This window comes from Panthera pardus, unplaced genomic scaffold, assembly GCF_024362965.1.
Source record: "Panthera pardus isolate Hobbes unplaced genomic scaffold, ASM2436296v1 HiC_scaffold_18, whole genome shotgun sequence".
Lineage (NCBI taxonomy): Eukaryota > Metazoa > Chordata > Mammalia > Carnivora > Felidae > Panthera > Panthera pardus.
The window spans coordinates 11,039,122-11,062,890 of record NW_026526743.1 but is presented as its reverse complement, the minus strand read 5'-3'; the positions used below and the strand labels follow the sequence as shown (position 1 = coordinate 11,062,890).

At 42.5% G+C, this 23,769-nt stretch overlaps 1 protein-coding gene across 2 annotated transcripts; it reads right to left on the bottom strand.

Annotated features, from left to right (window-relative positions):
* Positions 1 to 796: 796 nt before the first annotated feature.
* On the bottom strand, positions 797 to 23,745 carry LOC109259375 (zinc finger protein 805-like). 2 transcript variants are annotated; one of them, XM_053906217.1, is made up of 4 exons: positions 23,438 to 23,745; positions 21,424 to 21,550; positions 16,772 to 16,867; positions 797 to 7,589 (listed from the first exon to the last, which is right to left on the bottom strand). In XM_053906217.1, exons 1-4 carry the CDS (start codon positions 23,468 to 23,470, stop codon positions 5,971 to 5,973), a joined length of 1,875 nt encoding a protein of 624 aa, XP_053762192.1. In that variant the 5' UTR covers positions 23,471 to 23,745; the 3' UTR covers positions 797 to 5,970. The 2 variants fall into 2 exon arrangements, with proteins under 2 accessions (XP_053762192.1, XP_053762193.1); XM_053906218.1 differs by lacking the exon at positions 23,438 to 23,745 and adding an exon at positions 22,182 to 22,537.
* Between the last annotated feature and the right edge of the window lie 24 nt (positions 23,746 to 23,769).

Genomic DNA, 23,769 nt, shown 5'->3' with positions numbered 1-23,769 from the left:
TCGTGTTTTCGCATCCCATCATGTCTACAAAACACCCATCCGTGTCTCCCGCTTCTGGGAGGCAATTACTCTACGAGAAGAGGAAGGCAATTACTCTTGAGATGAAACTCAATATAATTGCCTAGCATGAAGCAAGTCTTCGTACGTGTTAGGACTTTCTCAATCAACAGTCAGCCATGTTAATGGTCAGTATTGGTTAAATCCATTGTCCTCACAAAGCAAAGAGAGGGGCCAACTGGTAACATGGAGAAATTACTTGTCACATGGATAGAAGACCAAATACAGAAGCGCATACTGCTGACATTGCCAATCCAGGCTAACGCAAGAAGTCTTTTCAATCCACTAGAAGAGCATGCTAATGGTCCTACGCATGCAAATGTTCACAGAAAGTCTTAAGAGTTCCAATGCTTCAAGAGTCACCATAATTTTCATAATATTTAGGTCAGCAGTGAGGCAGCAACCGCCACTACTCACAGTGCTGAAGCTTTTAAGAAAGAGCTGCATAGGATACTTGTGGATAAGAAATACTTGCCAGAACAAATATTTGATGTCAGTAAAACGAGCTTGTTCTGGAAGTATATGCTGGGGCACACATACGTGCATCAAAAGCCCAAGACAGTGCCAGGATTCAAGGCACTGCAAGGCCATGTAATGCTGCTTTTGGGTGTTAATGTTGCGGATTTCAAGTTACAAGCCTTTTCTACTCTACCACTCAGAGAACCCTAGAGTATTCAAGAATGTGAGCAAGTATATGCTTCCCATTTATTATCACCATAACAAGAAAACCTGGATCACATTAGCAGTGTTTAAAGACTGGTTTTTGAACTGCTTTATTCCACAGTCAAGAGAATATTGTAGGCAAGACAACATCGCACCCATTCAAGATTCTTCTGATCTAATACTTGAGGTCATCCCCGGTATTTCAGGGACACGCATCCTGGTATAAAGGTTGTGTATCTGCCACCAAACACAACTGCAGTCAATCAATGAACCAAGGTTAAACAGCTATGTTCAAAGTATACTATTTATGTCATTTATGCTGGCTGTTGAGTGACTGAATCTAGCCAAGTTTTGGGAAGGCTTTTCACATTCTAAATGCTATCCAGAACATCACTACAGGAAGAGTCACATAGCAGTGCACGAAAGAAGAAAGTTTTGAAGATATGTGAACACATTCAAAGACTTTAAAGATTCTGCTGTTGAAGAAATAATAAGTAACAAGGTATTAGTGCTTGGGTAACAGCCAGAATTGGACACTGAAAATGAGGATATTCCTGAGCTTGTTGGCATTGAGGCTGAAAAGCTTTCTATTCTTTTTTTAAACTTTTTTTAAATGTTTATTTATTTTTGAAGAAGAGCGTGAGCAGCGGAGGGGCAGGAGGGAGGGAGACACAGAATCTGAAGAAGGCTCCAGGCTCTGAGGTGTCAGCACAGAGCCTGACGTGGGGCTCGAACTCACGCAAGGTGAGATCATGACCTGAGATGAAGTCAGACGCTTAACTAAACTAAGGAGCCACCCAGGCGCCTCAAGGCTGAAAAGCTTTCTATTGAGAAGCTAATCAGACTGGGGGAAGAAAGAAAGAAGTTTAGGCAGAATAAGTTAACCCATGAAGCACCAAGAAAGTTCACAGCAAACAAACGGATAGAGGTAACTGCTACTATCAGCAGTGGGTAGGGATATTAGAAGAAATGGATGTCAGTTACAAGACATTAACAAGAGCTGACAGGCTGATACAGGGTACTCTTGCTTGCTGCAGACAAATACATAATGAAAAGAAGAAACAAACTGCACAGTCAAAACCTGCTATCTTCCTAAGGAACACGATACTGGCTACACCATCAACAAACGCTGATGCCCTGGTGCCTTCTACCAGCTACTCTCTTTCATAAGAAAAAGAGACTGATGATCCCGTCACCTTAGCACCCCCATTACCCAGCAATTAATTTTAGTTCCTCATTTCACACATTCTTTAGGCCTGGTGTACTTTGGGCTGTGTATGTTAAGTACCCATACAATCACTGTTTTTCACTTTCAGTATAGTATTCAATAAATTACATGAGATATTCAACACTTTAGTATAAAATAGGTTTTGTGTGAAATGATTTGCCCAGCTGTAGGCCAACGTAAGCATTCTGAGTATGTTTAACAAAGGCTGGGCTAAACTGTGATGCTTAGTGGGTTAGGTGTACTAAATGCATTTTTAACCATGGTATTTTCAACTTACGATGGGTTTACTGACATGTAACTCCATCATAAGTCAAGGAAGATCTGTATAGGAGTTTGCAAAAAAAGAAATGTAACAGGAAAAAAAATATCTTGAGATTTCAAGAAGAACAATGGAATGGGTAAAAATATAGGTAAACACGTTACACTTCTCATGGGTTGTGTAAAAATTGTTTGATAATTGAAGCAAAAAAGAACATCATCCAATATGATGCTCAGTGTATGAAAAGGAAATACTTCTGTAAAAGGACCCAATGAAAGTTAAGGTTTCTACAATCAAAGTGCTAAGATGTTGATACTGTAGGCTGTGATAAATTACATATATATGAAACGATACCTAAAAAAACAGTAAAATACAAAGACTTATACTCAAAGTCATCACAGATATATCTATTAGAATTCTAAAAATTAAAGTAACCCACAGGAAGGCAAAGCAAAAAACAAAACAAAAAATAACCCCAAAACAACAGAGGAACAGTAAACAGGCAACAAAGAAAAACCAAATCATAAACTAGCCGACTTATGCCCTAACATATCAATAATCATTTTAAATTTAAATGGTCTAAATATAGCAATTAAAAAAAGAAGTCAGGAAAATGGGTAAAAAGAAAGCGTTACCCGAATACGTGCTATTCACAGAGGCTCACTTCAAATGTAATGATATAGACAAGGTTGAAAATAAAATTATGGAAAAATATAAACCAAAAATGCAAAATATTAACCCAAAAATGCAACAGTGACTATGTTAAATCAGATAAAGTATATTCCAAAGAAAAGTTACAGGGGCAAAAAGAGACATTACATAATGATAAAAGGGTCAATACACTAAGATGATTTAGCAATCCTAAATGTGTATGCACCTACAACAGACCTTTCAAATACAGCAAAAACTGATAGAACTTAAAAGGAGAAAGACAATTCCAGAATTATACTGCGGGACTTCCAACATGCCTCTCTCAGCTCTTGATAGAAATACTAAACAGAAATCAGCGGGGACCTAGAAAATCTGAATAACATCATCAACCAACAGGATCATGTGGACATTTATACAAACTCCACCTAACAACAGTAGAATACACATTCTCTTCAAGCCAACTTATATAACGTTCACCAAGATAAACCATATTTTGGGTCATAAAGCAAACCTCAACAAATTTAAACAGCCAGATCAAATATAAAACAAACTAGATGTGATTAACAAAGAGAGCATGAAATACTTCAAACGCTAGGAAATTAAACAACATACTTCTAAATTATTTATGGGTTAGACAGGAGGTCTTGACTAAAGAAATTCTTAGAACCAAATGAAATGATATTAAAATATATTAAAACTTGTAAGGAAAGTGCTGTGAGGGAACTTTATAGAATGTAATGCTTACATTAGAAAAGTAAAAAAATCTCAAATCAGTATTCAAAACATCCGTCTCAAGAAACTACAGAGGAAAATACCACCAAAGCAGGTGGAAGAACAGATATAATAAAGACCGAAACAGAGATATCAGTGAAATTAGGAACAAAAAGATAATAGAGAAAAAACAGTGGTATAAAGTGCTGCTTCTTTAAAAAGATTAAAAAAATTTGATAAACATCTGAGATTAACAAAAATAAAAATAACCGGCACATTTTCAATATCAGGAATATAACAGGAGATATAAGTACAGATTCTTCCATCATAAACAATATAATAAAGGAATACTTGGAACAAAAATGAAAATTTAGATGAAATGGAACAATTCCTAGAAAAAGACAACTACAAAAATTCATCCAATGTGAAATAGATATTCTGAACAATTCTATACATATTAAATAAAATAAATACATAATTAAAAGGCATCCAAAAGAAAAATCTCCAGGCATAAATAGTTCACTGGAGAATGCTACCAAACATTAAAGGAAGAAATAAAACCAATTCTATGCACTATCTTCCACATAACAGAAGAAAGAACACTCCCAATACATACTGGGAAGCCACTATCATCTAGACACCAAAACCAATGACAGTACCAAACATAGACAAAAACCAAAGAAACAAAAATGAACAAAAGAAAGAAAACTGCATATCATTATCACTCATGAAATTAGAGGAAAACTTTCTCAACATACTAGCATACTGAATACTGCAATACAATATATAAAAATAATTACACTCTACAATCAAGTAGGACTTGTTTCAAGAATACAAAGCTGCTTCAACATTCAAAACTCAAATCAATGTAATACATCATATCAACAAGCTGCAGAAGAAAAAAACATATGATTGTATCAATTGGTAGAGAAAAAGCATATGACAAAATTTAACACCCATTCACAATAACAACAACAACAAAAAAACCCACAGCAAATTAGGAATACGGGAAAATTTCTAAACTTGATTAAGAAACTTCTATGAAGAAAACCTTATACTAACATCATACTTGACAAAATACTGAATGTTTCCCCCCTAATATCAGAAGCCAGACAAGGATAGCCTTTCTTACTACTACTATTCAATATTGTATTGGAAACCCTAGCTAGTCCAGGAAAAGAAAATGAAGTAGACAGATGGTAAGGAAGAAATAAAACTACCTCTATTTGCAGATGGTATTTCTATGTAAAAAAACCCAAGCAGTCTATCAAAACAAATGCCTACAGTTCAGAAAGATTGTAGGATACCAAACTGACATCTAAAAATTAATTACATTTCTGTATACTACCAAAACGTGGGTGGAAACTTAAAAATCAATCCATTTATCATAAAGAAAAAAGACCACCTAGATATAAACTTTATAAAAATCATTCAGGACCTATTATTGAAATTTATAAAACAGTGATGAAATAAATCAAGCAATACTTAAATAAATGTACAGACATACCATGTTCTTAAACTGGAAGATACAACACCATAAAGAAGACAATTCTTAACAAACTAATCTGACAATTTAACTCAATTTCTATCGAAATTTGATACTTTTTTTCATAAATAGACAAGCTTCTCCAAGACTTTATGTGGAAATTCAGAGTAATGAGAGTGCTAAATCAGTTTTAAATAAGAAGAATAAAGAGATCATTTTATGCAACTAAAATATTTACCACCTAATTACAGCAATCAAGTAAACTAATAGTACAGGACCAAGAAAATCAGCTCCTTAAAGCCGCATGAAGAAAATGTTTGTTTTTTAAAAATCAAAGCCTTAAACAGTCTTAACTGGTAAAATAAAATGTGCCCATTCATAGGTGTATTCTTATCTCCTCAAATATAAAAGTGTTTGATGGCTTTAGCCATTACATTTCTCACAAAAATTAAGCTCTTTATGAACAGAGACAATGTTTTAGAACAGAGAAGACATTCATGAAAGTTTCCAAACCTGCCCTCAACTAACTCTCTTGACACTGGACAGCAATGAATGTATATACAAGACACATAAAAAGTCTAAGTCCTTTCCCTCTCAACAAAACCCTCCTCCTGCCAAGCAAACTAAGGAATCCATGACAAAGTGCCAAAGGCTTGGCAAGGAAGTCTGAAAGAAAATGTGTTTGAAGTTCATTGTCTAAGTCTCCTTAAAAAAAAGAAAAAGGAAAAAAAAATTCCTGAGATAACACTGCAGTGTAAATTAAGGAAAAGATACAGCTGAAGGTTTTCCTACATGCATATAACCGCTGGGTCTCTCCCTGGATGAGTTCTCAGTTGTAGAATAAGGCTCTAGGCTGGATGAATTTCCAGTATGACTCATTAGATGACAACAGATATCCTGCAACAGAAGGGTTTCTCACAGGGAAGAAAACTGAGGGGTTTCTCTTTGGTATGAACGATCAGATTCTGAGTAAGAGGTTTCCTCAGTGGCTACATTCAAAAAGTCTTTCCCCAACAGGAGCTCTTGGAGGTTGACCGAGGACTGCCCGCTCGCGAAGGGTCTCCCCACTTCTGCTGCGCTGCCCCTGACGGGGTGTCTCCCAGTATGAATCCTCTGATGCTGAGTGAGGGAGGAGCTGCGACTGAAGGCCTTGCCACACTCGCTGCATTCATAGGGCTTCTCCCCGGTGTGGATGATGGAGTGTCGGATGAGGTTTGTGCTCCAGCAGAAGGTTTTCCCACACTCGACACATTCATAGGGCTTCTCTCCACTGTGAATCCGCTGGTGCCTCGTGAGCCCCGAGCGGCGGTTGAAGGCCTTCCCGCACTCCATGCACTCGTAGGGCTTCTCCCCGGTGTGGATGCTGAAGTGTCGGATGAGGTCCGCACGATTGCTAAAGGCTTTCCCACATTCTTTGCACTCAAAAGGTTTTTCTCCGGTGTGGGCCCTTTTGTGCAAGATGAAAGTGGAACAGTGGGTGAAGGCCTTTCCACACTCCGTGCACACATAGGGCTTCTCCCCGGTGTGGATCCTCTGGTGCCTCTTGAGGTAGGACCTGTGGTTGAAGGCCTTCCCGCACTCCAGGCACTCGAAGGGCTTCTCCCCCGTGTGGATGACGTAGTGGTGAATGAGGGCCGCGCTCTCACAGAAGGCCTTCCCGCACTCGCTGCACTCGTAGGGCTTCTCCCCAGTGTGAGTCTGCTGGTGCCACATGAGGTAGGACCTGTGTTTGAAGACCTTGCCACACTCGAAGCATTCGTAGGGATTCTCGCCACTGTGGATTATGTAGTGACGTATGAAACCCGGCCTGTCTCGGAAGGCTTTTCCACACTCTTTGCACACAAAAGGTTTCTCTCCGGTGTGGCTCCTGTTATGCAAGACAAAAGTGGAGCGGTGGGTGAAGGCCTTTCCACACTCGTTGCACTTGTAAGGCTTCTCCCCGCTGTGAATCCGCTGGTGCTGTGTAAGGTGTGATTTGCGGTTGAAGGCCTTCCCGCACTCCATGCACTTGTAGGGCTTCTCCCCGGTGTGGACCATGTGGTGCTGGAGGAGGTAAGTGCTTTTACTAAAGGTTTTCCCACACTCAGTGCATTCGTAGGGCTTCACTCCAGAGTGAATTCTCTCGTGTCGAGCAAGGAGGCGTTTCTTGTTAAAAATTTTCCCACATTCGTTGCATTTAAAGATATCTTCTTCTTCTTGAATCATGGGATCTTTACCTGATCCACACGAGTCATGGTCATGGACAGCACCTCGCAGAGGGACTGGCTCCTGTACAATTCTTGAACACACATTATCAGCTGTCCCTACGTTGCCATCTTCAGAGCTTGATTTCCCGGGGAGTTTCTCCTTCTGGGGATCTATCTCTGGTCTCAAATGTCCTTCTTGCATTTCCAATGACCCATCCTGATCCTTGGTTTGGCGCTTCTGGGAGTCTCCTGCAACTCCTTGTATTAGTTGTTCCTGGACGGGGGCGCCCTCAGACAGGGCTGGCTCACCAATGGCAGATACTGTGGCCTTGGGTTTTCCTTTGTCACCTGAAAGAAATCCAATACACAAATAGGTCTGTTGGTAATGCCAACATAGGAGAAAAACGAGCATTTCAGTGAAATGAACAGAAAAAAAATGAAGATGAAAATAGTGTCTCTGAGTCTTGCCACCTCTGAATCCCAGGATAACAATTTCTTTCCTGGTCCTCAGACTGTTGACACCATGAAAGGGAGAGAGACCCAGGGGAATGGCTGGATTAGAAGACAAAGTGCTGGAGGGGAGACACAGTCAATTCCAGATTGGATATTTATGCAAATGGATAACTTATATAGGACCTCAGATAGTTCGCTTAAGAGATGATTCAGGGCAATGCTTGACCACACGAGAAAAGTCCAACCATGCAATTAGAGGATTTGTGTCTTGGGCTAGAAGATAGCAACTAGGCCTCTGGAAAGAGATGGGGAGGGGCAGGAGTCAGGTAGGAAATGATCCAATCAATTATGTTTATGTAATGGCAGTGAATAAAACTCTGGACGCTCAAGCCAAGTGAAATTCCTAGGCTGCCAATACTTCATGCATGTATTGCCCTACATCAATGCCAGAAGGGTAACAAGTCCCCGAGGACACAGTAGCTCATGTTTGGAACCCCTCCCAAAACTGGTCCTAAAATACACCTGATGCAGATGTACTGGACATGATTTACAACAACTATGTTAAAGAAGCTCAAAGAGCTAAAGTAAGATATGGAGAAAGTCAAGAAAACCATATATAAACAAAATGGAAGTACCAGCAAAGAGCAAGAAACCTAAATAGAAACCAAAACGTACAATAACTGAAATGAAAACTTCACTACAGGGATTGAAAGGAAGATTACAGTAGGATGAAGAAAGAATCAGCATATAGGACAATGGAAATTATGTCCAAACACAGAAAAAAAAAAAAGAAAAACATTTAAGAAAAGTGAAAATACCTTAATGGAACTGTGATAAACCACTAAGGGAACCAATACACTCACTGTGGGATTCCCAGAAAATAGTGAAAGAAAATATTTGAATAAATGGCTGAAAATGTCCCAAATTTGATGAAAGACATCAATTTAAATATCCAAAAAGATCAATGCACTCCAAGAAAAATGAACTAAAATAGACTCACACCAATAAAACTTATAATCAAACTTGTGAAAGCCAAAGACAGAGTATCTTGATAGCAAGCTTGAAGAAACTTGTCACATACAAGAAATTCTCAATAAGATTATCAGCAGAGTTCTCATCAGAAACTCGGGAGGCCAGAAAACAGAAAAAAATCTGTCAACCGAGAATCCTATATCCAGGGGCGCCTGTATGGCTCAGTCAGTTAAGCAACCAACTCTTGATTTCAGCTCAGGTCATGATCTCATGAAGCCTACTTGGGAATTCTCATTCTCCTTCTCTCCCTCTGACCTTTCCCTGCTCTCCCTCTCTCTCGAAATGAATAAATGAACTTAAAAAAAATCATATATCTGGCAAAACTCTTTTAACAGTGATGAGAGAAATTAAGTCATTCCCATATATAAAATCTGAGGAAGTCTGTTATCACTAGATCTGTCTTGCAAGAAATTCTCAAGGAAATCCTGCAGGGTGAAATGAAGGACACTACGGGGCGCCTGGGTGGCTCAGTCGGTTAAGCATCCGACTTCGGCTCAGGTCATGATCTCGCAGTCCGTGAGTTCAAGCCCCGCATCAGGCTCTGTGCTGACAGCTCAGAGCCTGGAGCCTGTTTCAAATTCTGTGTGTCTCCCTCTCTCTCTGACCCTCCCCCGTTCATGCTCTGTCTCTCTGTCTCAAAAATAAATAAACGTTTAAAAAAAAATTAAAAAAAAAAAAAAAAAAAAGAAATGAAAGGACACTAGACAGCAATTCAAAGCCATATTAAAAAATAAAGATCTCGGGGCGCCTGGGTGGCTCAGTTGGTTGAGCGGCCCACTTCGGCTCAGGTCATGATCTCGCGGTCCGTGAGTTTGAGCCCCGCGTCGGGCTCTGTGCTGACAGCTCGGAGCCTGGAGCCTGTTTCGGATTCTGTGTCTCCCTCTCTCTGACCCTCCCCCGTTCATGCTCTGTCTCTCTCTGTCTCAAAAATAAATAAACGTTAAAAAAAAAGATTTAAAATAAATAAATAAATAAATAAATAAATAAATAAAGATCTCAGTAAAGGTAAATATATGAACAATTATAAAAGCTACTATTATTTTAACAAGGGTTTATAACTACACTTTTTGTTTTTTACGTGATTTAGGAGACTAATTTAAAAAAACTGTATTAATCTAAAAGGCAGTGTTACTATAACTTCAGTTTATAACTCCACATTTAGTTTCCTACATAATTCAAGAGACTAATGGTTTTAAAAGAGTTATTAAGGTTGAGGGCATACAATATATAAAGACGTAATGTGGTAACATGACCAACTAAAAGAGGTGCGAACAGAACTGTAAAGGAGAACTTCTTCTCCTGATATAAAATCAAATTAGTGTTATAAATTTAAGATATTAAATGTAATCCCCATGGAAACCACAAATAATCAGCTAGGGATAATATACACAAAGGAAATGAGAAAGGAATTTAAACATTTCACTACAGAAAGTCAACTGAACACAAGAGAAGACAGTAATGAGAAACAAAAAAAATCTATGATGCATATAAAAAGCCAATATCAAAATGACAGAAGTCTCTCTGTATTAGTAATTACTTTATTTATTTTTTTTTTAATTTTTTTTTAACGTTTTATTTATTTTTGAGACAGAGAGAGTCAGAGCATGAATGGGGGAGGGTCAGAGAGAGGGAGACACAGAATCTGAAACAGGCTCCGGGCTCTGAGCTGTCAGCACAGGGGCCCGATGCGGGGTTCGAACTCACGGACCGCGAGATCGTGACCTGATCCGAAGTCGGCGCTCAACCGACTGAGCCACCCAGGCGCCCCTGTAATTACTTTAAATGTAAATGCATTAAACTCTCCAATTAAAAAACAGAGATTGGGGGTGCCTGGGTGGCTCAGTCAGTTGAGCGTCCAACTTCGACTCAGGTCATGATCTCACAGTTTGTGAGTCTGTGCCCCACATCAGGCTCGCTGCTGTCAGGGCAGAGCTTGCTTCAGATCCTCTGTCCCCCCCACTCTACCCCTTCCGCACTCATGCACTCTCTCAAAAAAATTAAACATTTAAAAAAGTTTTTAAATAATAATAAAAAACAGAGATTGGCAGAATTGATAAAACACGTGATCCAAGTATATGTGTCTACAAGAGACTTACTTTAGATCTAAAGACACAAATAGATTAAAAGTGAAAGAAAGGAAAACGATATTACATGGAAATACAAACCAAAAGCAAGCAGAAGTGGCTATATTATTATCAAACAAAATAGACTTTAAATCAGAAAAGATTACAAAAGACAATAAAGGACATTATATTTTAATAAAAAGTATAATACAGCAAGAAGCTATAATAATTGTAGACATATACTTAATGTCAAACCATCAAAACGTATGAAGCAAAAAGCGACACAATGAAGGAAGAAAGAGACAATCCTATGGTAATACACGGAAACTTCAATACCCCATTCTCAATAATGGATAGCACAACCAGACAAACTACAAGTAAGGAAATAGAGGACTTAACATAATAAGCTAACTAGAGCTAACAGACATATACAGAATATTCTACCCCACAACAATAGCATACACGTTCTTCTCAAGTGTACATGGAACATTTTCCAGGACGGACCATGTTAGGCCACAAATTAAGTCTCAATAGATTTAAAAAGATACCACATAAACTATGATTCATTTCCAATGAAAATGAAAATATAACATATCAAAACTTATGGGATGTAGGGGCGCCTGGGTGGCGCAGTCGGTTAAGCGTCCGACTTCAGCTCAGGTCACGATCTCGCGGTCCGTGAGTTCGAGCCCCGTGTCAGGCTCTGGGCTGATGGCTCAGAGCCTGGAGCCTGCTTCCGATTCTGTGTCTCCTTCTCTCTCTGCCCCTCCCCCCTTCATGCTCTGTCTCTCTCTGTCTCAAAAATAAATAAACGTTAAAAACAAATTAAAAAAAAAAGTATTAAAAAACTTATGGGATGCAATGAAAGCAGCATTAACTGGGAAATTTATAGCCATAAATGCTTACAAATTGATAGCTTATAAATGCTAAATAACAAAAGAGATATCAAACCAAAGAGGTTAGAGTGGGAGAGAGCCAAAGCATTAGAGACTGTTAAAAACTGAGAACAAACTGAGGGTTGATGGGGGGTGGGAGGGAGGGCAGGGTGGGATGGAGGGCAGGGTGGGTGATGGGTATTGAGGAGGGCACCTTTTGGGATGAGCACTGGGTGTTGTATGGAAACCAATTTGACAGTAAATTTCATATATTAAAAAATAAAAATAAAAAAATTAAAAAAAAAAAAAAAAAAAAAAGAGATATCAAACCAAACTAAAGACAACTTAAGGATGTAGGAAAAGAACAAACTGAAACCACAGCTAGGGGAAGGAAGGAAATAGTAAAGATTAAAGAGAACTGATATAGGGAATAGGAAAATAGAGAAAATCCATGAAACAAAAAGTTGGTTCTTTGAAAAGATAACAAAATTGGCAAACTTTTGGCTACTGAAAAAAAAAGATTCAGAGTACTAAATCAGAAATGGAAGTGGGGACATTACTATCAATTCTGCAGAAATGTTTAGTTTTTTTTTTTTAATGTTTATTTATTTTTGAGACACAAAGAGAGCATGGGAGGGGCAGAGAGAGAGGGAGATAGAGAATCTGAAGTGAGCCCCAGGTTCTGAGCTGTCAGCACAGAGCCCAATGTGGAGCTTGAACCCGCAAACGTTGAGATCATGACCTGAGCCAAAGTTGGATGCTTAACTGACTGAGCCACTGAGGTGTCCTGCAGAAGTATTTTTGAAAAAGATTATAAGAGAGTACTATGAACTGTACATCAACAAACTGTTTAACCTACATGAAATGGACAAGTTCCTAGAAACACAAAAGCCATGAAGACTAAATCAGGAAGAAACATAAGATCTGAATAAACCTATAACTAGTAAGGAGGCTGAATTAGTAGTAAAAAAAATCTACCAACAAAGAAAAACCCTGGCCCTGATGGCTACACTGATGAATTCTCCCAAACATTTTAAAAGAAGAATGAATAGCAATCCTCAAACTCCTCGAAAATATTAAAGAGAAAGAAACACTTCTTAACTCATTAAGGCCATTAGTACCCTGACACCAAAGCCAAAGACATTACAAGAAAACTACAAACTAATATCCCTTATGAACAATGATGCAAAAATTCCTCAACAAAATATCAGCAAACTGCAGTATATTAAAAGGACTGCACACCATGACCAAGTGGGGTTTATTCCTGTAATGCAAGAGCAATCTGACATATGAAAACTGATAAATGTGAATACACCACATTAATATAATGAAGGGAAAAGCCCACACAATCATCTCAATGCTGAAAAGCCTTTGACAAATTCAACATCCTTTCATGATAAAAACACTCAACAAACTAGGAATACAAGGAAACTTTCTCAATACAATGAAAGTCATAAATGAAAGACTCAGAGCAAACATGATACACAATGGTGAAAGACTGAAAGCTTTTCCTCTACTAAGATCAGGAACAGGGCAAGGATGTACCCTATCACCACTTCTATTCAACGTAACACTGGAAGTTCTAGGCAGAGGAATTAGTCAAGAAAGAGAAATAAAAGGCAGCAAAACTGGAAAGGAAAAAGCAAAATTATCTTTGTTTGCAAATAATATGATCTTATATGTAGAAAACTATAAAGATGCCACACACAGTAACTGTTAGAATGAGCTCACCAAAGTAGCAGGATACAAAGTCAACACAGAAAAATCAGTTGCATTTTTATATACTAATAATAAACTATCTGAAAACGAAATTACAAAAAAGGCCTGCTTACAACTGCATCAAAAAGAATGAAATACTTAGGAGTTAACCTAAACGACAAAGTAAAAGAGATAACAATGAAAACTACAAAATGTTGCTAAAATGAATTAAAGATGTAAATAAATGGAAACGCATACCATATTCTTGGACTGGAAGTCTTAGTATTGTTAAGATATGGATATAAGTGTCTGACTCGGCTCAGGTCATGATCTCACAGTCCATGGGTTTGAGCCTCACGTCAGGTTCTGTGCTGACAACTCAGAGCTTGGAACCTGCTTTAGATTCTGTGTTTCCGTCTCTCCCCTCCCCTGCTCACACTGTCTCCCTCTCTCTCTCTCAAAAATAAATATTAAAAAAAATTTTTTTAAAGATATTGATATAATCCAAAGTGATCTACAGATTCAATGCAATCCCTACCAAAATCCCAGGCATTTTTGGCAGAAACAGAAAAATCCATCATAACATCTATATAGTATCAGAATGGACCCTGAATAGCCAAAACAATCTTGAAAAAGAACAAACCTGAAGGACTCTAAGTTCCTGATTTCAAAACTTACTACAAAACTACAGTAATCAAAACAGTATGGTACTGGCATGAAGACAGACATAGACCAAGAGAACAGAATCAAGATCCCAGTAATGAACTATAGTATATATCATCAAATCATTTTTGATTAAGGGTGTCAAAACCATTCAATGGAGAAAAAGACACTGTTTACAACAAATGGTGCTTGGAAAACTAAGTATCTACATGCAAAAGAATGAAATTGAACCCTTATCTAACATCATATACAAAAATGAACTCAAAATCGATCAGAAACTTAAATGTGAGACCTACAACTATAAAATTCTTAGAGAACATAGAGCAAAACCTCCATGGCACTAGATTTGGCAATGATTTCTTAGATATGACACCAAAGGCGTAGGCAACAAAAGAAGAAACAAATTGGAGCTCATAAAAATTAAAAAACCGCATCAAGATATTATCAACAGAGCAAGATAACCCAAAGAATGAGAGAACATATTTGCTCATCATATATCTGATAAGGGATTAATATCATATATCTGATAAGGGATTAATATCCAGAATATAGAGAACTAAAACTCAAAAACAAAAAAATCCCAATGACAGAAATGGGCAAAGGACCTGAACTAGACATTTCCCCAAAGAGGATACACACACTGTCAGTAAGCACAAAAGATGTTCAACATCACTAATCATTAGAGAAATGCAAATCAAAACTACAGTAAGTTATCATCTCGACTTGATTAGGATGGTTATCAAAAAATCAGAAAATAACAAATACTGGAGCATGTAGAGCCATGGGAACTCTTGCGCAATGTTGGTGGAAATGTAAAATAACATAGTTTCTGTGGAAACGGTACGGTAGCTCCTCAAAAAGTTAAACAGTGGAATTACGAGACAATCCAGCAATTTTTCGTGACATACGCCAAAAGAATTAAAATCAGGCTCTCAAAGATTCTTGTACACCCATGTCACAGCAGAATTATTCACAATAGCTAAAATATGGAAGCCACCAAGTGTCCAACGAGTGATAAATGGATAAGCAAAGTGTGGGATGTGGAATGTCACCGAGCCTTAGAAAGGAAGGAAATTTTGACACACGCTACAACATGGATGAGATTTGAGGACATTATGCTAAGTGAAATAAACCAGTCATAAAGACACACACACACTGTATCATTCCACTAATATGAAGTATCTACAGTAGTCAAAATCAGACACAAAAAGTAAAATTGTGGTTGCCGGGGGCTAGGGCAGAGAGATTGGGGGCGGTTATTGTGTGATGGGGAAGGACTTTCAATTTTACACAATGAAGAGCTTTGGAGATAGAGGTGGTGATGTTGCACCACATTATGAATGTGCTTGATGCCACCACTGTATATTTAAAAATGATAAAATGTTAAGTTTTATGCTATGGATATTTTACTACAAAAAAAGGATAATATGAGAAATATACAAAAAATCCCTACAAATCAAAAAGAAAATGCAAACAAGTTAATAGAAAAATAGGTATTTATCATGAAAGGACATTTCAAAAAAAATACAGATTGACCAATCATCCTATGATCAGGTGCTAAAGTTCCTCCGCAATGAAAGAGAAATAAATGGAGACCACGGGAGACACAGTTTTGCACTCATTTGAGTGTCAAAAATTGAGGAGCCTTAGAGAATCGGGTCCTGGGCAAGGTATGGGTGGAAGGAGCTTCCATGCGTTCCCGGTGGAAGTGCCCTTTAGAACACACTGGCAATTATCCAGGAAAAACGTGGAAGTTGCATAGCCCGGAATCCATCAACCTCACTCCAGCAGACATCAAAGATGCCGTAACCACAGGCAGGAGGACCGCTGCGGGGACGACTCCGGGGACCTGGACGGCTCTGGACAGCGCCTGTGTGAGCAGTGAGCACGTGAGCGCATGGGGAGCGGGTGGGAGCCAAGTGAGCCGGGAACTTACTGACCTTCTTCAACGGTAAGGAGCTTGGGTCTATTTTTACACAGAGTACAGAAAGGATGAAGTTACGCTACACAACAAACAAAACGAAGGAGGAAATAATTCCCCTGAAAAGGTGCTCTGGACTCCGGTTCAGGAAGCGGCCCCGGGGCCAAGGGCAAGACCCCCTCTGCTGGATGGAAGGCGCAGCTGCAGACTCGAGAGCCCGAGTGAGTGTGGAAGGGTCGAGGCTCAAGCAGGGGAGGAGGCGCACTGCACTGTCAACGCCTCGGTCGCACGGAGACACGTCCGTGGCTGGGGAAGTGCCAGCCGTCTGGAACAGAGTCTGAGCACGTGGGGAGGCGCAGGCAGGACCTGGAGCCGAGCCGACCAGAGGCACCACGCAGACGTGGAGAGCGGTGGGGAGGCCAGCGGCCCCCCCAGGGAAGATGATGGGAGTGAGCAGGGAGCATGGGGGCGGGGCTGATGGAGGTGGCGGCATAAGGAACCGAGGCGGGAGATGCACCGGGCGGGACACGGCTGCACAGGACCTGGGGGCGCCGGCCAGAGAGAGGCACTGAGGGCGGGGGGAGGCTTGAGCGGCTCTCCGAGGCCGTGTCCGGTCCCCAACTTGCCACCGAAACTTGGCAGGTGGACGGAGGGAGAGACATTACGGGTCCCTGGCCGGGCACGCGGACTCTGGGTCAAAGGGTTCCCGGCTTCCGAACCACCGGAGAGGCCAGAACGAGAAGCTTCCCGGGGAACCAGGGCCCGCGGTCCCCTCCTGGTCTGCAGCCTGCAGGGTCTCCCGCGCGCCCGCATCCTGGCTCCTACCTGGATAGGTGTTCTGGGAGAGGCCTCTCTTCGCCGTCCACGGCTCCTGCCCGCGCTCCAGCTGGCAGATGAGCTCCGGTCTGGGGACGGGACACCCTGGTCACGGAGAAAGAAAGAAGGCACTGGGATTTTTGGGAAAACAAATTAAACCTCTCAATCTAGTCTGTAAAGAAGACCTTAGAATAAAGCTCCTTCCATCCACACAAAACGCTAACATGCAAACCCAGAAACCAAAAGCAGGCCATACTGCCAGGGAGATTTCTTTCCCTCACAGTAAGTCAAAAACCAATACGTAGAGTTTAATCATAAATGTCAAAATATAAAGTGTAATCATAGATAAACATAATCATAAGGGGCTGTGTCAAGCATCTCAGATGCATTATGTCATTTCAAAACTGAAATAAATTTACGGAGTAATTGAAACAACTGACATATTTAAAATATTGACTTATTCATTCAAAACAAGCTATTTGTCTTCATTGATCTAGGTCTTTTTCTAAATCCTAAGCAAAGTTTTGTATTGTTCTTCCTATAGGCCATGGACGAAATGAGGATTCTATCTCAGGATTTCCTCACAGCATTCTCAGCAAGTACAAATTGCAACCAGCACCACTTTGTAGATGAAGAAACTAACGCTCAGGCAAATCATGGGATTTGCCAGAGCGCACAGACCTGGTGAATGGCTGGGCCAAAACGGACACCCAAGTCCAGCCATACCCGCTCTCTATGCCGTTTTACCACAAAGCTACACAACACCGTTCCGGAAGTGCTGAGTCCCCGTGTGAGGATGATGAGGATCACAACGAGAGATATGGCACTGTCGGAGGGGTTCTTAACTGCTAACCTGCACACCACCTGCTCACACCAGGCATTGTTCTGAGCTCTGTTCAAAAGTTACCCATTCATCCTTGCTACAGTCTGGGGAAGTACATACATGAGTATCTGGGGAAGTATATACATGTTACCAGCGAGCACACCCAGGTGCAGTAATGTGCCTGCAGCCACAGCTTTAAGGGGCAGAGCTAGGACTGAACATCAGGGGTCTGGTTCTGGGCCTCTGTCTCCTAAACATGACACTAAGGAGGAAACGGCAACACCCTTGTGTGTGGCCAGCAGCCCCAGACCAAGTGGGGGGTGGAGGTGAGGTCGTCCTCAGAGAACTGGGGCCAAGGGAAGGACAGACTCAGGGACTCTAGACTTCAACATTACATGAACTACTCAAAAATAATAAAACTGAAAATCCTATGCAGTGATACTATCACATATGACCTTTACAGAAACATCAAATATCATACACTGTCATCGACATTAAACACAAAAAGGATTTTTACTACAGAGAAAAAAAAAAACAACAACAACAAAAAATGGAGAACAGCTCAAAAATCAACTACTGGGACCCCATCAAAATAAAAAGCTTCTGCACAGTGAAGGAAACAGTCAGCAAAACTAAAGAGCAACCGACAGAATGGGAGAAGATATTTGCAAATGACATAACAGATAAAGGGTTAGTATCCAAAATCTATAAAGAACTTATCAAACTCAACACCCGAAAAACAAATAATCCAGGGAAGAAATGGGCAAAAGACATGTATAGACACTTCTCCAAGGAAGACATCCAGATGGCCAACCGACACATGAAAAAATGCTCAACATCACTCATCATCAGGGAAATACAAATCAAAGCCACAATGAGATACCACCTCACACCTGTCAGAATGGCTAACATTAACAACTCAGGCAACGACAGATGTTGGCGAGGATGCAGAGAGAGAGGATCTCTTCTGCGCTGCTGGTGGGAATGCAAACTGGTGCAGCCACTCTGGAAAACAGTATGGCGGTTCCTCAAAAACCTAAAAATAGAACTACCCTATGACCCAGCTATTGCACTACTAGGCATTTATCCACGGGATCCAGGTGTGCTGTTTCGAAGGGACACATGCACCCCCATATTTATAGCAGCACTATCAACAATAGCCAAAGTATGGAAAGAGCCCAAATGTCCATCGATGGATGAATGGATATATATATATACACACACATACATATATATACACACACACACAATGAAATATTACTCGGCAATCAAAAAGAATGAAATCTTGCCATTTGCAACTACGTGGATGGAACTGGAGGGTATTATGCTAAGCGAAATTAGTCAAAGAAAGACAAATATCGTATGACTTCACTCATATGAGGACTTTAAGACACACAACAGATGAACATAAGGGAAAGGAAGCAAAAATAATATAAAAAAAGGAGGGGGGCAAAAACATAAGAGACTCATAAATATGGAGAACAAACTGAGGGCTACTGGAAGGGTTGTGGGAGGCGAGATGGGCTAAATGGGTCAGGGGCATTAAAGAATCTACTCTGAAATCATTGTTGCACTATATGCTAGCTAATTTGGATGTAAATTTTAAGAAATTAAAAGAAAACAGAGAACAGCTTCATAAAATGAAGTTCGTTCCAGACTGAGTAAATTAAGCTAAGGGACTCATTGTAGTGGCCAAGACTTCCGGAGGACTGCGATGCCATGAGATTGTGTGGGTGAAGCAGGAACAGTGCCTGGGACAGCGCTCCAAGGACCTGAACAGGCTGTGACTATTATTATTCACTTTTCCTAAAAGTGACCCACTTTTTATTTTGCTTAGATTCCTTCAACAAGGGAATCTGTATCACTCTAGTAAGTGGGAAACCGGAGTCACTGGCCTTGAAGGCAGGTCACCCTGAAGACGCAGCAATGAAACCAAAACCATCTTAATTCCCAGTGAGCTCAGGCTGCCTACTCGAGGCTGCGTGCTCACTCTGTTGAAAAGGGAAATGAGCAACAATTGCAGGTAAGGCATTAAGATTCAGCACTGAACCCAGATTTTTCCTCAACAATAATCAGGAGGCATTAATCATTCCATGAAATGATTATGTCAGGGTGTCCCTCAATGTCAGCTGATGAAGTGTCCATGCACCCTGTGACCACAGGGTTTTTCAACCTCTATACAATGGACATTTAGGTCAAGATACTTTTTTTTTTTTTTTTTTAGTTTATTTATTTTGAGAGAGAAAGCATGAGAGAGAGAGAGAGAGAGGGAGGGAAGGAGAGTGAGAGAGAGAGAGAGAGAGAGAGAGAGAGAATCCCAAACAGGCTCTGCACTGTCAGCGCAGAGCCCAATGTGGGGCTCGAACTCATGAACTGCGAGATCATGACCTGAGCCGGAACCAAGAGTTGGCTACTTAATCAACTGAGCCACCCAGGCACCCCAGGTCAAGACACTTCTTTGCAGGGAAGACAGGGAGGAAACTGTCCTGTGCGTTACAAGAATGTTTGGCAGCACTCCAGGTCTCCACCCACCAGGTGCCTGTCTCAGCCCCATCCCAGGGCGACAACCAAAATGTCTACAAACACTGCCCAGTGTCCCTCGGGGATGACATCGTCCCTGCTTGAGACCGCTAACCTGGAAGGCCATAACCGGGATGATGAGAGAAAGCGACAGGGATGGGGAAGGGCCCTGCATAAGATCTGGTGGTCAGGACACTGCTGGCGAGGAGGCGGGGACCGCGCACAGAAGGGTCACCGTCTGAGAGGCTGAAATGTCCACGAACACTCACCAGGCAGACACAACAGCAAGCTGAGGCCCGAGCCAGGTGTGTGCGCAGGAAACCACCAGATGCCCCGCACAGCCAGAGCAGGGGGAGCTCAGGGAGAGCACGGAAGGGGAGAGAAGAGCTCAGCAGGGCCAAAATGCACTTTCTATTTGTAAACGTTTTGTTACAAAATATTTAATCTATCAAACTTCTCTAATTTTGTTTTTGCCTCTTCTCACTGAGACCTGACTCCAGTTCTCCAAAAATCGGCACGTCTTCCCCTAAGCTCTGGGGTCTCAGATCGAATGGCCTCGTGGTGACTAACCTCAAGCAGAGAAACATCTAAGCTGGCGTTTCTCAACTGGGCGCCCTGGATTCTGCAGGCGGGATAATTCTTGTTGAGGGGCCCGTCGTGTCCATCGAAGGAGGTCTCCAGCATCTCCGGACTCTAACCACCAGATGCCAGTTCCACCCACACCCAAGGCGCGACAACCCAGAGTGCCCGCAGACGTTGCCAAATGGCTCCTGGGGGCAAAACTGCCACCCGCCGAGAAGCACTACTCTAACCGCCTCTCTCGTCCCGGCAGACGATCCCGGCCCTGGAAACAAGTGACAACCATGAGGGCACGTGAGCACAGAGAAGCCCCGTCACTGGGATCACCTCGTTTACAACAGTACCTGTCGGTGCTGAAGGCAAAGGCCTCCGGGGGGCCTGACTCCCTCCCTTCCCGGAGAACTTCCCATCACTCCCTGCCCTGCTGGCCCTGCTGAGGACACTTGAGCCAACCAGGCTCAGCCTGTCAGCTCCCCCTCTGGAATGTGAAATGAGGACCTCAGATGGGAGACCAGTCTGTCCCGGGCACTGGGGTGAGAGGTCCAGAGGACCTCGGGCTCAGGTGGCCATTTCTGCCTCAAGGACGCCCCACACAGCCCCGCAGCAGAGTAAGGAAGAGAAACAACAGAAACAGGCAAAGACGCAGAGGTGCGGAATCTGGGGGCCACGCCTGGAGACAGAAGGTCCTCTGACAACGAGGTGGCAGGTCCCCCCCTAGGGTGGAGTGGGGAGCACTTACCCAGAGACACCAGAAGTCCACAGTTTTCCAGCATCACCTCCTGGTACAGGGTCTTCTGGGCCGGGTCCAGCTGCCCCCACTCCTCCTGGGTGAAAGTCACGGCCACATCGTCGAAGGTCACAGATACCTGGATGTCAAACAGAGGTAGCAGCGTGTTGGTGTTGGGGTGCTGGATGGGATCGGGCCTCATCCCTACATCCCTGATAAAGGTACACAGTGATCAAGGCTCGAATCGCCAAGAACCTCGTGAGCGCCAAGCTCCGTGCTGGGCTCAAGGTGGGGGTGGACACAGCAGTGTAAGGGAGAAGCCTCCTCCACGGGAGCCACCGGAAGGTCACACAAGACAATGGAAGTGACGGGTGGACTGGGAGATGCAGACACCATGGGCCCCAGGACGTCAGAGGAATGAGTGAATGATGACAATAACAGCATTGGTGACAACGGCAGTACCTGAGCCTCACTGGTCCTGCTCACTGCCTGCCCCATGCTGAGGACTTCACATCTTCGTTAAAGTGACTGTAAGTACCCAGTTCTTTTTTTTTAATGTTTATTTATTGCGGGGGGTGGGGGGGAGTGGCAAAGAGAGAGAGAGAATCCCAAGCTGGTTCCCTGTTCAGCGAGGAGCCCAACACTGGGCTCAATTCCACGACTGTGAGTTCACAGCTGATATCAGGAGTCAGACACTTAACCTACTAAGCCACCCAACTGCCCCACCTTTTTAAAAAAATTTTTTTTCAAGTCCCCAGTTCTTAACTCACCTTGTTTCCACTAATGTGGTCTTGTGACTTAAAAACACTGTATATATGGAGGGACGCCTGGGTAGCTCAGTCAGTTAAAGTGTCCAACTTCAGCTCAGGTTATGATCTCAGAGTTCGTGAGTTCAAGCCCCGCGTAGGGCTCCGTGCTGACAGCTCAGAGCCGGGAGCCTGCTTTGGATTCTGTCTCTTTCTCTCTCTCTCTGCCCCTCCCCCACTAGTGCTCTGTCTCTCAAAAATAAATAAATCTAAAAAAAAAAGAAACAAAAAACACTGCATATGTAGTTTGCCTTGTTAATGTTACTTCCGTCACCATATTCTACAGTCTTCTGAGACATTCAACACATACAAGACCACCTTTCTGCGTGTGACCAGATCAGACCCACGAATTAAATATAAGTAACACAGCTACTCCACTCTCAGATGGACAGCCCCACCGCTGCGGGTCTGTAATTTAAACGCTCCAAGACCTTGGCTTATGGTTTTCCATCTGCACCTCCAGAGCCCACATCTCTGTGCTTTCTAGCTTTGCCCGCTCCACCAGTGCTCTTGAATTAATATTTCAATTAAACATCTGGAAAAGTCCTAACAGACTAATTGGTTGGTACACAGGAACCCTGCATCATGACTCGGTTCTGGTGCTGGATAAACTCACATCACTGGGAGCATGCTGGGCAGGTAGACACGCACAGAAGGGTTAACTACGGCCTCCACATTGATTCCCAGGTGATATATGCGTGAGTTATGAAAACTTTCCGACATGCAATCACGTAACATCGTACCTATCTGGTTGGTGAGAGGCAAATATACGGTTTTTCTGGTCGGTCTGAAGTTGGAAATGCAGAAAAAATTAGAGAGCGTCACTTATTAATCACATCCTGGCCATTTAGGGCCGACAGTTACCGAAGTCCTTGTTCAGCTTCCTGGATGGTCACTAGAGCTAGTAATCTGGCTTCCGGCGAGTATGACTTGGAGCGGGCCGGTTTCCTGGGTTGTTTACGATGGATACGGGGTTAGTTCCCTGGGCAGGTGGCTGCAAGTTTGGGTCAAAGTTCTACTTTTACGTACGTTCTGCCACTTGTCCCTCTGTATATTCAGCCTCCCACGTTACAAGGCTGGAGATCGAGTGACAAGCCCTCTCCACTCGTCCTACACAAACACAGCTGCAAACAGAAATCGAGTTCTCCCTCCAATTCCAGCTGCCCAGGAGCCCTCTCCGCAGCAGAGAGGCAGCAACGCCCAAAACATCGTCCACTCACCTGCGCAGGGTCCATCCACGCCGCCGCCATCATGGGACCCCGTGGACAGAGGCGGGTCCCGCGGGCTCGGCCGACCGCCACCTCTTCCCTGTCCTGGGAGGGGTGACCTCGGCTGACTTTCGCACTCCCCGGTCACCGCGCGGCTCACGGCCCGTTCAAATGCGCGGAGGTGAGTCGCAACCCTCCTTCTCCTCTTTTTGGATGAGCTGCACTGGAAGCGGCCACAGAACAGCGACCCCTCCCCACAGCTGGCGTGGACGGAATCGTCGCACACAAATGACGTATGCCTCCAGGAGGCCGGAAGCCCCGCCCCCATGTCAACGAGCCGCAGG

Excerpts from the sequence above, each read along its gene's own strand:
- LOC109259375 (XM_053906217.1), bottom strand. The coding sequence starts at position 23,470 with ATGATGGCGGCGGCGTGGATGGACCCTGCGCAG. Across the intron at positions 16,868-21,423 it reads TGGACTTCTGGTGTCTCTGG|GGTGTCCCGTCCCCAGACCG; the intron begins GTAAGTGCTCCC and ends CTCCGTGACCAG. Across the intron at positions 7,590-16,771 it reads CTCCCAGAACACCTATCCAG|GTGACAAAGGAAAACCCAAG; the intron begins GTAGGAGCCAGG and ends GATTTCTTTCAG.